The sequence below is a fragment of the Ovis canadensis genome, chromosome 4 (assembly GCF_042477335.2).
Source record: "Ovis canadensis isolate MfBH-ARS-UI-01 breed Bighorn chromosome 4, ARS-UI_OviCan_v2, whole genome shotgun sequence".
NCBI lineage: Eukaryota > Metazoa > Chordata > Mammalia > Artiodactyla > Bovidae > Ovis > Ovis canadensis.
The window spans coordinates 24,467,700-24,481,311 of NC_091248.1; the positions used below are offsets into that span (position 1 = coordinate 24,467,700).

Here is a 13,612-nt window from a genome sequence, read left to right on the forward strand (position 1 = left end):
GAGAAGGGGACGACCGAGGATGAGATGGCTGGATGGCATCACCGACTCCATGGACGTGAGTCTGAGTGAACTCCGGGAGTTGGTGATGGACAGGGAGGCCTGGCGTGCTGCGATTCATGGGGTTGCAAAGAATTGGACACGACTGAGCGACTGAACTGAACTGAACTGAACTGAACTGAAGCAACTTGAACAGGCACACACCCACATACAGATTAACAGAAACACGTACTTATACTTCTCAAGAACCCAAGTGGACTAAATAAAATGACTAAAGGAAACAATAACACAGACATTTTCTACCCTTTCCTACAACATTACGGTTCCTTTAAGGATCCCCAAAGACCTTAACTCTTAATTTAAACACACCACACAGTAAATGTATCTGCACAAGCAGGGGAGGAGTAGGAAGGCTTGGGATCTCAAACAAGGAGGATGAAGCACGGTAATTATTTGAAGGTTAGGACTGGCTGCCTCAACACGTACTCGAAGTGTAACTGCTACTCCCTCAGAGCTCCAGTGACTGTCAGAGAGTGACACAGTGGGCAATTGGGAAGAGAAGCTGAAAGCTGGGTTTAAAGTAAGCAACAAAGCTTCAGATGCCTATCAGTGAAGAAGAACTAAAGAGCCTCTTGATGAAAGTAAAAGAGGAAGAGTGAAAAAGTTAGCTTAAAACTCAACAATCAGAACACTACGATCATGGCATCTGGTCCCATCTCTTCATGGCAAATAGATGGGGAAACAACGGAACAGTGACAGACTGTATTTTTGGGGACTCCAAAATCACGGCAGATGGTGTGACTAAAAGACGCATGAAATTAAAAGACGCTCGATCCTTGGAAGAAAAGCTATGACCAACCTAGACAACATATTAAAAAGCAGAGACATTACTTCGCCAACAAAGGTCCATCTAGTTAAAGCTATGGTTTTTCCAGTGGTCATGTATGACTGTGAGAATTGGACCATAAAGAAAGCCGAGCACCGAAGAATTGATGCTTTTGAACTATAGTGTTGGAGAAGACTCTTGAGAATCCTTGGACAGCAAGGAGATCCAACCAGTCCATCCTAAAGGAAATCAGTCCTGAATATTCATTGGAAGGACTGATACTGAAGCTGAAACTCCAATACTTTGGCCACCTGATGTGAAGAACTGACTCATCTGAAAAGACCCTGATGCTGGGAAAGACTGAATGTGGGAGGAGAAGGGGACGACAGAGGATGAGACGTTTGGATGCCATCACCGAGTCAATGGACATGAGTTTGAGTAAACTCTGGGGGCTGGTGATGGACAGGGAGGCCTGGCATGCTGCAGTCCATGGGGTCACAAAGAGTCAGACATGACTGAGCGACCGAACTGAACTGAATGATGATGCAATGGTCCCACCAGCAACATGGAAAAAGTCGAGTTGGAAATTTATTCACCAGTTCATCTGTGAAGACAGGGAGTCGTGAAAGAACTTAAATTTAAAGAGTAGTGAGAAATGATGGTGTTCAACAATAAGGAATATGTATTTATGAGCATGTGGTGATTTGTAGGTGGGAGGGAGAGGATGGAGGGGTTGGTGATGGACAGGGAGGCCTGGTGTGCTGCAGTCCATGGGGTCACAAAGAGTTGGACACGACGGAGTGACTGAATTGAACTGAACTGAACACAGGAAAAACGGAAAACAACCCTCTGTGTGCCATGCTACCGCATTGGAATTAATGTTTTAGACAATGGAGAATCATGAGGATTTGTTTCATTCATTCATCACGTGTTTATCACGTGCCTACCATGGGCCAGGAGGGCACGGTAGGAAACTCTGAAATAGTGCAACACCGCAGGCGAGTGAATAAAAACGGCAGCGTTCAAAGTAACAGAATTTCAGCGACACGTCTCAACTCAGGAACGTGTACTAGGAGACTAGCCAAGCCCAAGCGAACTCAAGATATTCCTATCTTTCCCCACCTTACAAGGGAGCAAGCAGCGGTATCTGCAGAACACCAGAAGCGACATATCCTAAGAATTAAAAAGGCTGTAAAAATCCAAGTTATAGAGACATTGCTTTCTACTCAATTCTAAGGACTGAGTCTCATACTCTGTTGAAGGGACATGATAGGACACTTGAGTTAAGGGAATTTAGGGGAGATGGAATAATCCCATTAAATGCAGTTTGACAGATGAGCCCCTGACCAACCACAGAAAGTGCATTCCCATAAGAATATTAAATGGAAGAGGCAAGGAAATTTTTCCAGCTTCTGGATCCCTAAGAAACCCTCTGTTTGCAAAACCTCTCTAAAGCACTTGGTCTCCAAAACGTTAAAACAATGGTTGGTCTTTACACTCAAACCTGGCCTCAAGCTTCTGAGATTTGGGCTTCCCTTGTGGCTCAGATAGTGAAAAATCTGCCTGCAATGCAGAAGACCAGGCTTTGATCCCTGGGTCAGGAAGATCCCCCAGAAAAAGGAATGGCAACCCCCTCCAGTATTCCTGCCTGGAGAACTCCATGGATAGAGGAGCCTGATGGGCTACAGTCCATGGGGTCACAAAGAGTCAGACTCGACTGAGTGACTCACCTTTAAGCCATCATTCAACTTACTTCTGAGACTTGAATGGCATCACACAGGGTAGACACAGGCAGGATGCATGTAAATAACCACGTGACAAGCAGACCCTGTCTATATCATACCTTGAGGAGAGGGCCGAACAGATGTATGGAGGAAGCAAAACACCTCCCAGGCAGTAGCATTACAGTTAAACTGTTTTTGTCCAGAACTAATTCTCAGCAGTGATCGCTTATGAAGGAGCTGGAATTAGGCGAGTCAAATGAACGTCTGTCTTTTACAAACAAGGAAAGCAGTCATCTGATGGACTGAGCAAGCACGCTTGGTGCAATGCGACAGCTACCCGCACGCACACAGCAGGCACACCACGGCGGCATCCTGCACGGCGTGGAACACAGGCTCCTTCTTCAGGGAAGGTGTGCACCGTGGTCGACAGCATCTGCCTTTGCCCCACAGGCAGAGACTGCCCATCAGATGGTAACTGGAAATGTGTTTGATTGCCACTGAGAAAGCGTAACGGAGGATCTGGCTGGCTTTGCATGTTTATCTTGGCTCTGGCCTTTTCCACGTCCCCAGCCCTGGGAATCCTAAGGAAAAACGGGTCCTGTTCCCAAGCCGTCGGCACTGCCCCACTGTGCTCCACTTCCCTCGCTGGTGAAAGTGAAAACGAAAGCGGCACAAACGCTCCACTGTGAGCTGGAAACACACACTGGCGACTGGAGGCGTTCACAGAACAGACCTGGTTGTCTCTCGGCAAGCAGAGCGGCAAGCAGAGGTCGGACGGGGCGGGAGCCGCGGGAGCCTGGCGAGGTGTGTCCTGCCCTTTCGCCGAGGTGCCCTGGCGACGGGCTTTGGGTTTTTTCCATTATACTTGGTTCACGCCTTTGCCCTGATTTACTCAGTATGCACTGGCAGGCTTCGCAGGCTTCTGTGGGAGCAACTCGGCTGCCCAAGGAGGCACAGACCCTGCCAGGCCTCCATAGTAAATACAACACGCACGGAGAGGAAACAAGCATAAACAATCTATTTTCTCCTGTAAAAGATGACATTGTTCTCTGATCTTGGGTCCGGCTTCCCTTTGCCGGCTTGGTGGTGCCAGCTGTCGAGTGAGCTATCCCAAACAGAAACGGACAAAATGAGCACAGACTGCAGGACGGGCACCTCCATGGGGCCTGCATCCAGGGAGGATGCTGGAGACCTCTCTGAGCATCTCCCATCCTGGAGGGCGTGAGCGGGGAGGGCTTCCCGGACCCGAGGGCCTTGCAGCATTCTGCCCTTCTCCTTTATTGCACTTATCTCTGTCTCTAGCTCTACACTCCTTGGCATGACTAACTGATTAAGACTTGCCTCCCCATTTTGAGCTCCATGAGAGCCAAGACCTCGTCCACTTCTGTTCCCCACGGTCCCTCGGATTCACCGACAGTGCTTGGCATGTGGAAAGTGATCAGTATCTACTGACTGAATGTCACAACCCCATTAACTTTCTGACCTAGGGTTATCAAAGAGTTTCTGAATCCACAAGGTTTCTTTAGTGTTTACTAAATGCTACCCACAGGCTTCCGAGGAGGTGCAAAGGACCTGCCTGACAAAGGAGAAGATGTAAGAGATTCAGAGTCGATCCCTAGGTCGGGAAGACCCCCGGAGGAGAGCGTGGCAACCCACTGTAGCATTCTTGCCTAGAGAATCCCATGGTCAGAGGAGCCTGGTGGACTATACAGCCCACGGGGTCACAAAGAGTTGGATATGACTGCAGTGACTTGGTACTCATGCTCACACACAATTGCTACCCATGCAGGCACCGGAAGGGGAAACCACCAGAGGCATAAGGAGAGGATGTAAGCAATTGGTTTTTTTCCTAATTCTTGTATTAAATAATTCTTGTGGAGTGATCTTAAATATGGCAATTTGGAGAGTCTTATTGGTTTCGTATAAAAAAAATATCCCCAAGGGAATTTTTGTAATCTGTACAACTATTAAAAAAGTCTTCCCATGTCTACTATTTAGTTGTTATCTTTAACTTCTACAGAGAGGAAGGTGCTTTCATAGGCATACATATGTCCTTTAATAGGAAAGATAATACAGAAAAAAGGAACTTTTGAGAAGGAGAATGTGATTCACTTAGTGAAAATTTTTATTAAGTCACTGAAGACAGAATATTCTCATTCTTCCATATGATACAAAGTGGATTTTTTCCTTCCAAACTATGTGTTAGGCACAGGCATTTGGAGGAAAAATGCTAATTCTTCCATTTGTCTAATGATTGGATAAAGGCTCCCCCAAAACACTGAAAAGGCACTGTCATAACTTATTGCTCACTGAAGAACAGAAATTGGTTTATGGCAGGCCAATTCTGGACTTCATCCCGGCATGAGAAGTTACTGATGCCCCAAAAGGAACGGGCTCATTTTAAGCTGCAGCCTTCTCTCTATCCACAGATGGTATCATGGTGGCTGCCCTGGGGAGTGACTCACTCTAACTGCACAGATGTGGCAATTACATCTGGATGTAAAAACATCAACCCTGGCACTGCTCTGAACGGCCCTCAAAGCAGTCTCACACCATAGAGGGAGCATGATGTGTGCACTGCCATGACCAGGCACTTCGATGACTTTAAGGGAGCAGACACACGCAAAAGAGTCGGACATGACTTAGTGACCGACCAACCAACCATAATCTACTGAGAATGCAATAGCATTGCATCTTTAAAAATGTGTATGTCTTTAAATACATACATACGTCTTTAAATAGCATAATGTCTTTTAAAAAGTGTGGCAGAACACTCTCCAACATAAATCACAGCAAGATCCTCTATGAGCCACTCCCAGAGTAATGGAAATAAAAGCAAAGATAAACAAAAGGGACCTAACTAAGCTTAAAAGCTTTTGCACAATGAAGGAAACTACAAGCACGGCAAAAAGACAGCCCTCGGAATGGGAGAAAATAATAGTAAATGTAACAACTGACAAAGAATTAATCTCCAAAATATATAAGCAGCTCATGCAGCTCAATACCAAAAAAACCAAACAACCCAATCAAAAAGCGGGCAAAAGAACTAAACAGACATTTCTCCAAAGAAGACATACAGACCGCTAATAAACACATGAAAAGATGCTCAACATCACTCATTATTAGAGAAATGCAAATAAAGTACCATCTCACACGGGTCAGAATGGCCATCACCAAAAATTCTACAAGCAATAAATCCTGGAGAAGGTGTGGAGAAAAGGGAACCTTCTTATACTATTGGTTGGAATGCAAACTGGTACAGCCACTTTGGAGAACAGTGTGGAGATTCCTTAAAAAACTGGGAATAGAACTCTCACATGACCCAGCAAAGCATACACACCAAGGAAACCAGAATTGAAAGAGACACATGTACCCCAACGTTCATCACAGCATTGTTTACAACAGCTAGGACACGGAAGCAACCTAGATGTCCATCGGCAGACGAATGGATAAGAAAGCGGTGGTACATATACACAATGGAGTATTACTCAGCTATAAAAAGGAACACATTTGAGTTAGTTCTAATGAGGTAGATGAACCTGGAGCCTATTATACAGAGTGAAGTAAGCCAGAAAGAGAAAGACAAATAGTGTATGTTAACGCATATGCATGGAATTTAGAAAGATGGTACTGGCGTTCCTACATGCAGCGCAGCAAAGGAGACACGTGTGTAAAGGACAGAGTTTTGGACTCAGTGAGAGAAGGCGAGGGTAGTATGATTTGAGAGAACCGCAGTGAAACATGTATTACCATATGTGAAACAGATGACCAATCTGAGTGTGTGCATGAAGCAGGGCACCCAAGGCCGGTGCTCCAGGACAACCCAGAGGCGTAGGGTGGGGATGCAGGTGGGAGGGGGGGTCAGGATGGTGGGGGGAGGGGAGGGGAACACATGTATACCTGTGGCCGATTGACATTGATGCATGGGAAACCCAGCAAAATAAAGTAATTCTCCTCCAATTAAATTAATTAAAAGCAAAACAAAAAGTCCATGTGTGCGTGTGTGCTCAGTGTCGTATGACTCTTTGAGACCCCGTGGCCTGTAGCCCGCCAGGCTCCTCTGCCCATGGGATTCTCCAGGCAAGAATACTGGAGTGGGTTGCCACGCCCTGCTCCAGGGGAATCTTCCTGACCCAGGGATCGAACCCACGTCTCCTGTGTCTCCTGCACTGGCAGGCAGATTCTTTACCACTGTGACACCTGGGAAGCCCTGAACATGTACATGCTTTAATTAAAAAATAATGATTGCTAAGAAATGCTGCCTTCTGCAGCTCATTATGTTTTTGAAATAGTAACATCATAGATCACCCCAACAAATATTCAATTTAAGAATCAAACGGTTGGAAATATTGCCAGAGGTACAAAAAAGTGACACAGAGACATTAACTGAACGAACGCTGTTGGAAAACGGTGCTGTGATGCAGGATCACCACAAAGCACCCGTTTGTAAAACATGCAGCACCTGCAAAGTGCAACAGGGCGAGGCGCAATAAAATGATGTATGCCTGTATTCTTGAAATCCGTCTGCCACAAGATGATATATAACCGCACGGGGCATGACTCGTACAGGTCACTCACGCACAATGGAAAGAAACGCTCTCTGACCTGTTCTCTGGCTTTCCACAAATGCAGTTATTCCAATACAGGTCATCGAATTTGATTTTCAGGTTTCAGAAACAGTTCTTCACCAGGCTCTGAGTATAAGGGGCCCCTCTCCTCTTCACCTCCCCAGCTCCTCCCTGCAGAACAAGAGGCCTCAAATATGTGTTTACGGCCACCCCTATCTGTGTGTCCCCAACCTGCCCAACGTCTGCAAGCTCCTGCCCCTTAGACGTGTGGTGGCCCGATGTGCTTTTAGGAAGAAGAGAAGAGCCTGTGCGATTCCCATTCCATAACTCCAAAGCCTTGCGTTTGGCTGGCTGAGCATGGGGGTCTCAGACTCTGAGAGGTACCTGGATTCTGTCCTCATCAAGGGAGGTGTGGCTAGAGCAGGGCCACCTCTGGAAATTGTGAAACCCAGGCCAGGGGACCCTCCTGCCTGGTTCTAAGGTCTTTACTGTAGCCATCCACATCTTGATTCTGTACCATTTACAGAAACAAGTATAAACCACTTTTCCCTTTGAAGTTACATGTGCATACCTGATTATACACTAAATAGCAAGAACCCAATTTTTCCTAAGACACCTTTGTGTCATGGGGAAGGCACCCAGTTAAGGGCACTTTATTGTTGTTGAGTTACTAAGTCGTGTCTGACTCTTTCAACCCCTTAGACTGTGGAAGGCAATGGCAACCCACTCCAGTACTCTTGCCGGGAAGGTCTCATGGACGGAGGAGCCTGGTAGGCTGCAGTCCATGGGATCGCTAGGAGTCGGACACGACTTCACTTTCACTTTCATGCATTGGAGAATCCCAGGGACGGGGGAGCCGGGTGGGCTGCCATCTATGGGGTCGCACAGAGTCAGACACGACTGAAGCGACTTAGCAGCTTAGTAGCAGACTGTAGCCCACCAGGCTCCTCTGTCCATGAGATTTCCCAGGCAAGAATACTGAAGTGTGTTGTCATTTCCACCTCCAGGGGACCTTCCTGACCCAAGGATCAAATTCGAGTCTCCTGCATTGGCAGGCAGATTCTTTACCACTGAACCACCAGGAAAGCCTCCTCCTTATCAGATGAAGACAAGCCAAACCAGATGGCTTGGCCCTATGTTACACCAACTTCAGCCACAACTAGAGTCCAGACTTATGACTGTCCTAAATTAATTTCTACCCCAAAGGCCAACTCCTCTAAGGAACTTACAGCTTGATAAACAAAATCCCTAAATAATTACAAACAAGACAGCAAACAGTCTTGCGAAAGGCATTAATAAGATGTTTCTTTGGAAGTAATGCAGGAGGAAGGTGGGATTAATTTCTGCAGGGGGTACCAAAAGGGGAAATCTGAGTCAGGCTTTGGAACAGAAGTAATATATTAGCGTTTCTCATGGTTGTAAAATGTCAGTTTCGAATCAGTTAACTTGTAATTTCTTTAACATTCCACAAATCAAGTTGATTCCCAGTTCCTGTATGACATAACCCACTAAATATGTGTATTTCCAGGAAGTGGAATGTACTCTTTTTCTCTTTGAGAAAAAAAAAAAAACCTCAAAATACCAGGTCAGTCTGGAAAAAACAGTTCCAAGTCTACATGTCACCATATGTATGTAAACCAATGTATCACTACAGAAATGGATTTTCCCTTAAAAAGAAAAATATCAAACAGTAGGAAAAAATTTAATGTAGCGTTCTATAGGAATCATACTCTTTATTCTTAACATTAAATTTCAGCTATTACTGTTTCAAGTAAAATCTCAATTTGTTCCGGTGTCTTTTCCGATTGCTAATCCTTTTAATTTTATTTCACATAAGAATTATTTTAAGTCACATAAGAAGTATAGAGGATAGAGTACAAGCTAGATACTGGAAAATCAGGTATTTATGATTGCCTTTCCCCTTTTCTGTATGAAATCATTTGTCTCCATTTTCCTGTCTGAACATATCAACTTTCAGTGAGAATGGAATGTTAATTGGTGTTATGCACAAGCTGGGCTATCATTCCTCAAATTTAAGAAGAAGGAAAAAAAAAAATCAAAACAAACCCAACTGGGTTTCCTGTTTTTATTTACGGTTTTCAGTGCCCCGTTGAGGGGGGATTAAAATAAAGTGGCTCAGTTATGGCTCATCCTTCCTTCAATTAATCTACCCAAGGAGACCAGTTCCTTCCATCATCTGTCCAGATCGCAAAGCCTATTCAAGCTTCTCCCCAGGGCCCCGAAACAACATACAAAACTACTTCCTAGGGAAGCCGCAGCCTACCTCACCCTTCCAACTGGGGAAACACACAGACTCAGCCTTTGTGGTGCGATTATATAAGCATACAAGGGCTCACTTGACACCACCCAAATCGGAGATGTGGCCTTTAAACACCATTTTGTGCCCACTCTTCTCAAAAGTGACAGTGCATGTTGGGCAAACAGGAAACAAGAATGCTTATCTCTCAACAGTGGTGACGCATTCAAAGGAATCCTCTGTAAAAACACTCTCTTGCCCTAGGTACAGTATAGAACACTGGGAAACCACGTGATCTGACGTGTACCAGGTTCCAGGATTTGTATTTCGGGGATGAGGAAGCAGAATACTTTTGCAAACTGAGTGTGTTTATAAGGCAAGTTCTCTCCGAGAATTTCCAACTCCCCTCCTGAATTTCTACTTCTCTGCTGGGGCATTACTGGAATTTGCGGAGGCAATTCTTTGTTAAGCAGAATATTAGCCAGCTTGCAGCTGCCTCCAGCCCCAAGTTGTTACGATGACCAAAGATGCCGTCATACATTTCTCAACCACGTTTCCCCTCCCGCCTCCCTCCAGCGCCACCCTTGACTGAGAACCACTATGAGGATAAAAGATGGACGATACGGTAATATACATGTTTCAATGCTATTCCCTCAAAATCATCCCATCCTCACCTTCCCCCACAGAGTCCAAAAGAGACTTTATATCTGCGTCTCTTTTGCTGTCTCGCATATAAGGTCGTCATTACCGTCTTGAAACATGTATATTACCATATGTGAACCAGATCACCAGTCCAAGTTCAATGCATGAAGCAGGGCACTCAGGGCCGTGCACTAGGCCAACCCAGAGGGATGGGATGGGCAGGGAGGTGGGAGCGGGCTTCGGGATGGGGGACACGTGTGCGCCCGTGGCTGATTCATGTCAATATATGGCAAAAACCACCACAACACTGTACAGTTATTAGCCTCCGATTAAAATAAATTAATTAATTTTTAAAATAGAGGGATAATACCTAGACAATGGCCTATTGACCCATGAAGATTCTTTTACTTAAGGCTTCATCTAAAGCTTTGAGGGCAATGTTAGTAGTGTTCATGGAACCAAAAGGATTCTCTGAGTCCACACCCTCACATCCGTGTCCTGCCCCGAATAAGTAGCCCAGCAAAGGGACATTCTCTGGCTTAAAAAAAAAAAAATCTATGCATGAATTCACCGTATGTAAAACAGGCCCTTCAAAGACAAGGGTTTATCAGCGCTTCCTTCCAGGCTCCTGTTGTACACTTTGAGTGCGTTTTCACCAAAATTCATCTCGGAGACAATGAACTACGTTAACAGAAACAGAAGCTAACCAAAGCCAGCGGCTATTATGGTTTTATGAGACAAAAAACCCAGACTACAACTGTCCTTCCTCGCCAAAATAGAGCCTGTGGGTCTGCGCTTGTGTTTCGGCTTGGAGGAAGGCATCTTGCAGCGGGGTGGTGCTGCCTGTTCGTGGATCATCCAAGTTCACTGTAAATTCAATCTCTTCTTCACAGTCGACACCACAGCCTCACAGGAGTGCTTTCACACACCTGTGCAGGTACCTGGCTGTTTCTCAGACTAGGATAGGGATATGTTCTTGGCACTCTCTCCTCCCTGACCTTGAGCTGTGTCTCCCCAGACACTACATATGCAGCTCTGAAAACAGTGGTTATGGCAAAGAGCCATATGGCAAAACCATTGGGAAACTTGTAACTGATTCCTTTCTAGTGGCTAAGAAGCAACGGTCTATTTCTGCAATGGGTTCTGTCCACAACAAGCCCAGCCCGGATGTGTCTGCAGTTGTAAGCAGAACACTCTCTTCCTACCATATAAAAAGTGCAAAGGCATTCTGTCCACAGACTGACCACGGGCAGTAATAACATTAGGGGCCTGGAACGGGGGCAGTCTGTCATTCCAAAGAGGAAAATGACGCTGAAGGAAAGAACACTGCTTTCTCACTCACCACTGAGGTAAGAGCCATCTGAAAACTGTAGATGCGAGCAAGGCCGAAGTCAGCCAGCTTTATTTGTCCACTGCTGGTCACCAGAATGTTCTGTGGTTTTAGATCACGATGCACCACTCGGTGAGAATGAAGAAAGTCCAGGCCTCGGAGAAGCTGAAACATCATATCCTAAATAAAACAGAAAAACAAAATCAATCAATCGCCAAAAGGGAAATTCAACATGCTGAACTCTCAGTACTTAGCATAGTGTTTGGCACATACAAAGCATTTGATAAATACCTGCTGAATGAATGAATCTGTCCCCCTTTCTACGGCTCTACTCTCCCATGCTCAACATTACCACAAAAAGTGTCACTCTCCACCCATATTTTATTAATGAAAGGATGATTTTAAAAATAATTTCAGGGACTTCCCCGGTGGTCCAGTGGCTAACACTGCATGCCCAGTGCAGGGAGTTCAGGTTCGATCCCTGGTCAGGGAACTAGATCCCACATGCCACAATTAAAACGTTCACATGCCTCAACTAAAGATCCCCTGTGCTGCAGCTAAGGCCTGGCGAAGCCAAATAAATATTAAAAAAAAAAGAGTTTCAGATGACATAGGAAATATTCTGTAAGGGTATATGCCAAACTGGTGTCCAGGGTTAATGGTGGGGAGAGAAAGTAGTTGGCAAGAGAGGGATATTTTTCACTTCACATACTTTTATATGATTTAACACATGATTTCAACAATTAAAATCCAGTAAACAATGACAACAGCAATGGCAGTTCTTACTATTTTTATAGCACCTATTATACAGCAGTCACTATGTGTCAAGTACTGCTTTAGTAATTCACTTAATCCATACCACAGTTCAGTTCAGTTCAGTTCAGTTCCTCAGTTGTGTCTGACGCTTTGCAATCCCGTGAATCGCACCACACCAGGCCTCCCTGTCCATCACCACCTCCCGGAATTCATTCAGACTCACGTCCATCGAGTCTGTGATGCCATCCAGCCATCTCATCCTCTGTCGTCCCCTTCTCCTCCTGCCCCCAATCCCTCCCAGAATCAGAGTCTTTTCCAATGAGTCAACTCTTCACATGAGCTGGCCAAAGTACTGGCGTTTCCGCTTTAGCATCATTCCTTCCAAAGAAATCCCAGGGTTGATCTCCTTCAGAATGGACTGGTTGGACCTCCTTGCAGTCCAAGGGACTCTCAAGAGTCTTCTCCAACACCACACTTCAAAAGCATCAATTCTTCGGCACTCAGCTTTCTTCACAGTCCAACTCTCACATCCATACATGACCACAGGAAAAACCACAGCCTTGACTAGACGGACCTTAGTTGGCAAAGTAATGTCTCTGCTTTTGAATATACTATCTAGGTTGGTCATAACTTTTCTTTCAAGGAGTAAGCGTCTTTTAACTTCATGGCTGCAGTCACCATCTGCAGTGATTCTGGAGTCCCCCAAAATAAAGTCTGACACTGTTTCCACTGTTTCCCCATCTACTTTGAACGGTTTTATGAAGACCTACAAGACCTTTTAGAACTAACACCCAAAAAAAATGTCCTTTTCATTATAGGGGACTGGAATGCAAAAGTAGGAAGTCAAGAAACACCTGGAGTAACAGGCAAATTTGGCCTTGCAATGTGGAATGAAGCAGGGCAAAGACTAATAGAGTTTTGCCAAGAAAATGCACTGGTCATAGCAAACACCCTCTTCCAACAACACAAGAGAAGACTCTACACATGGACATCACCAGATGGTCAACACCGAAATCAGATTGATTATATTCTTTGCAGCCAAAGATAGAGAAGCTCTATACAGTCAACAAAAACAAGACCAGGAGCTGACTGTGGCTCAGACCATGAACTCCTTATTATCAAATTCAGACTCAACTTGAAGAAAGTACGGAAAACCACTAGACCATTCAGGTATGACGTAAACAAATCCCTTATGATTATACAGTGGAAGTGAGAAATAGATTTAAGGGCCTAGATCTGATAGATAGAGTGCCTGATGAACTATGGAATGAGGTTCGTGACACTGTACAGGAGACAGGAATCAAGACCATCCCCATGGAAAAGAAAAGCAAAAAAGCAAAATGGCTGTCTGGGGAGGTCTTACAAATAGCTGTGAAAAGAAGAGAGGCAAAAAGCAAAGGAGAAAAGGAAAGATATAAGCATCTGAATGCAGAGTTCCAAAGAACAGCATGAAGAGATAAGAAAGCCTTCTTCAGCGATCAATGCAAAGAAATAGAGGAAAACAACAGGATG

The 13,612-nt window shown here is 45.1% G+C and overlaps 1 protein-coding gene across 6 annotated transcripts in view; it reads right to left on the bottom strand.

Annotated features, from left to right (window-relative positions):
* The window catches only part of CDK6 (cyclin dependent kinase 6), a 259,075-nt gene that overhangs the window by 120,013 nt on the left and 125,450 nt on the right, over positions 1 to 13,612 (bottom strand). For all 6 annotated transcript variants that reach the window (XM_069587399.1, XM_069587405.1, XM_069587402.1 and 3 more), the window contains exon 4: positions 11,357 to 11,524. In XM_069587399.1, the coding sequence (XP_069443500.1) occupies positions 11,357 to 11,524 (168 nt within the window). The remainder of the gene's footprint in view (positions 1 to 11,356; positions 11,525 to 13,612) is intronic.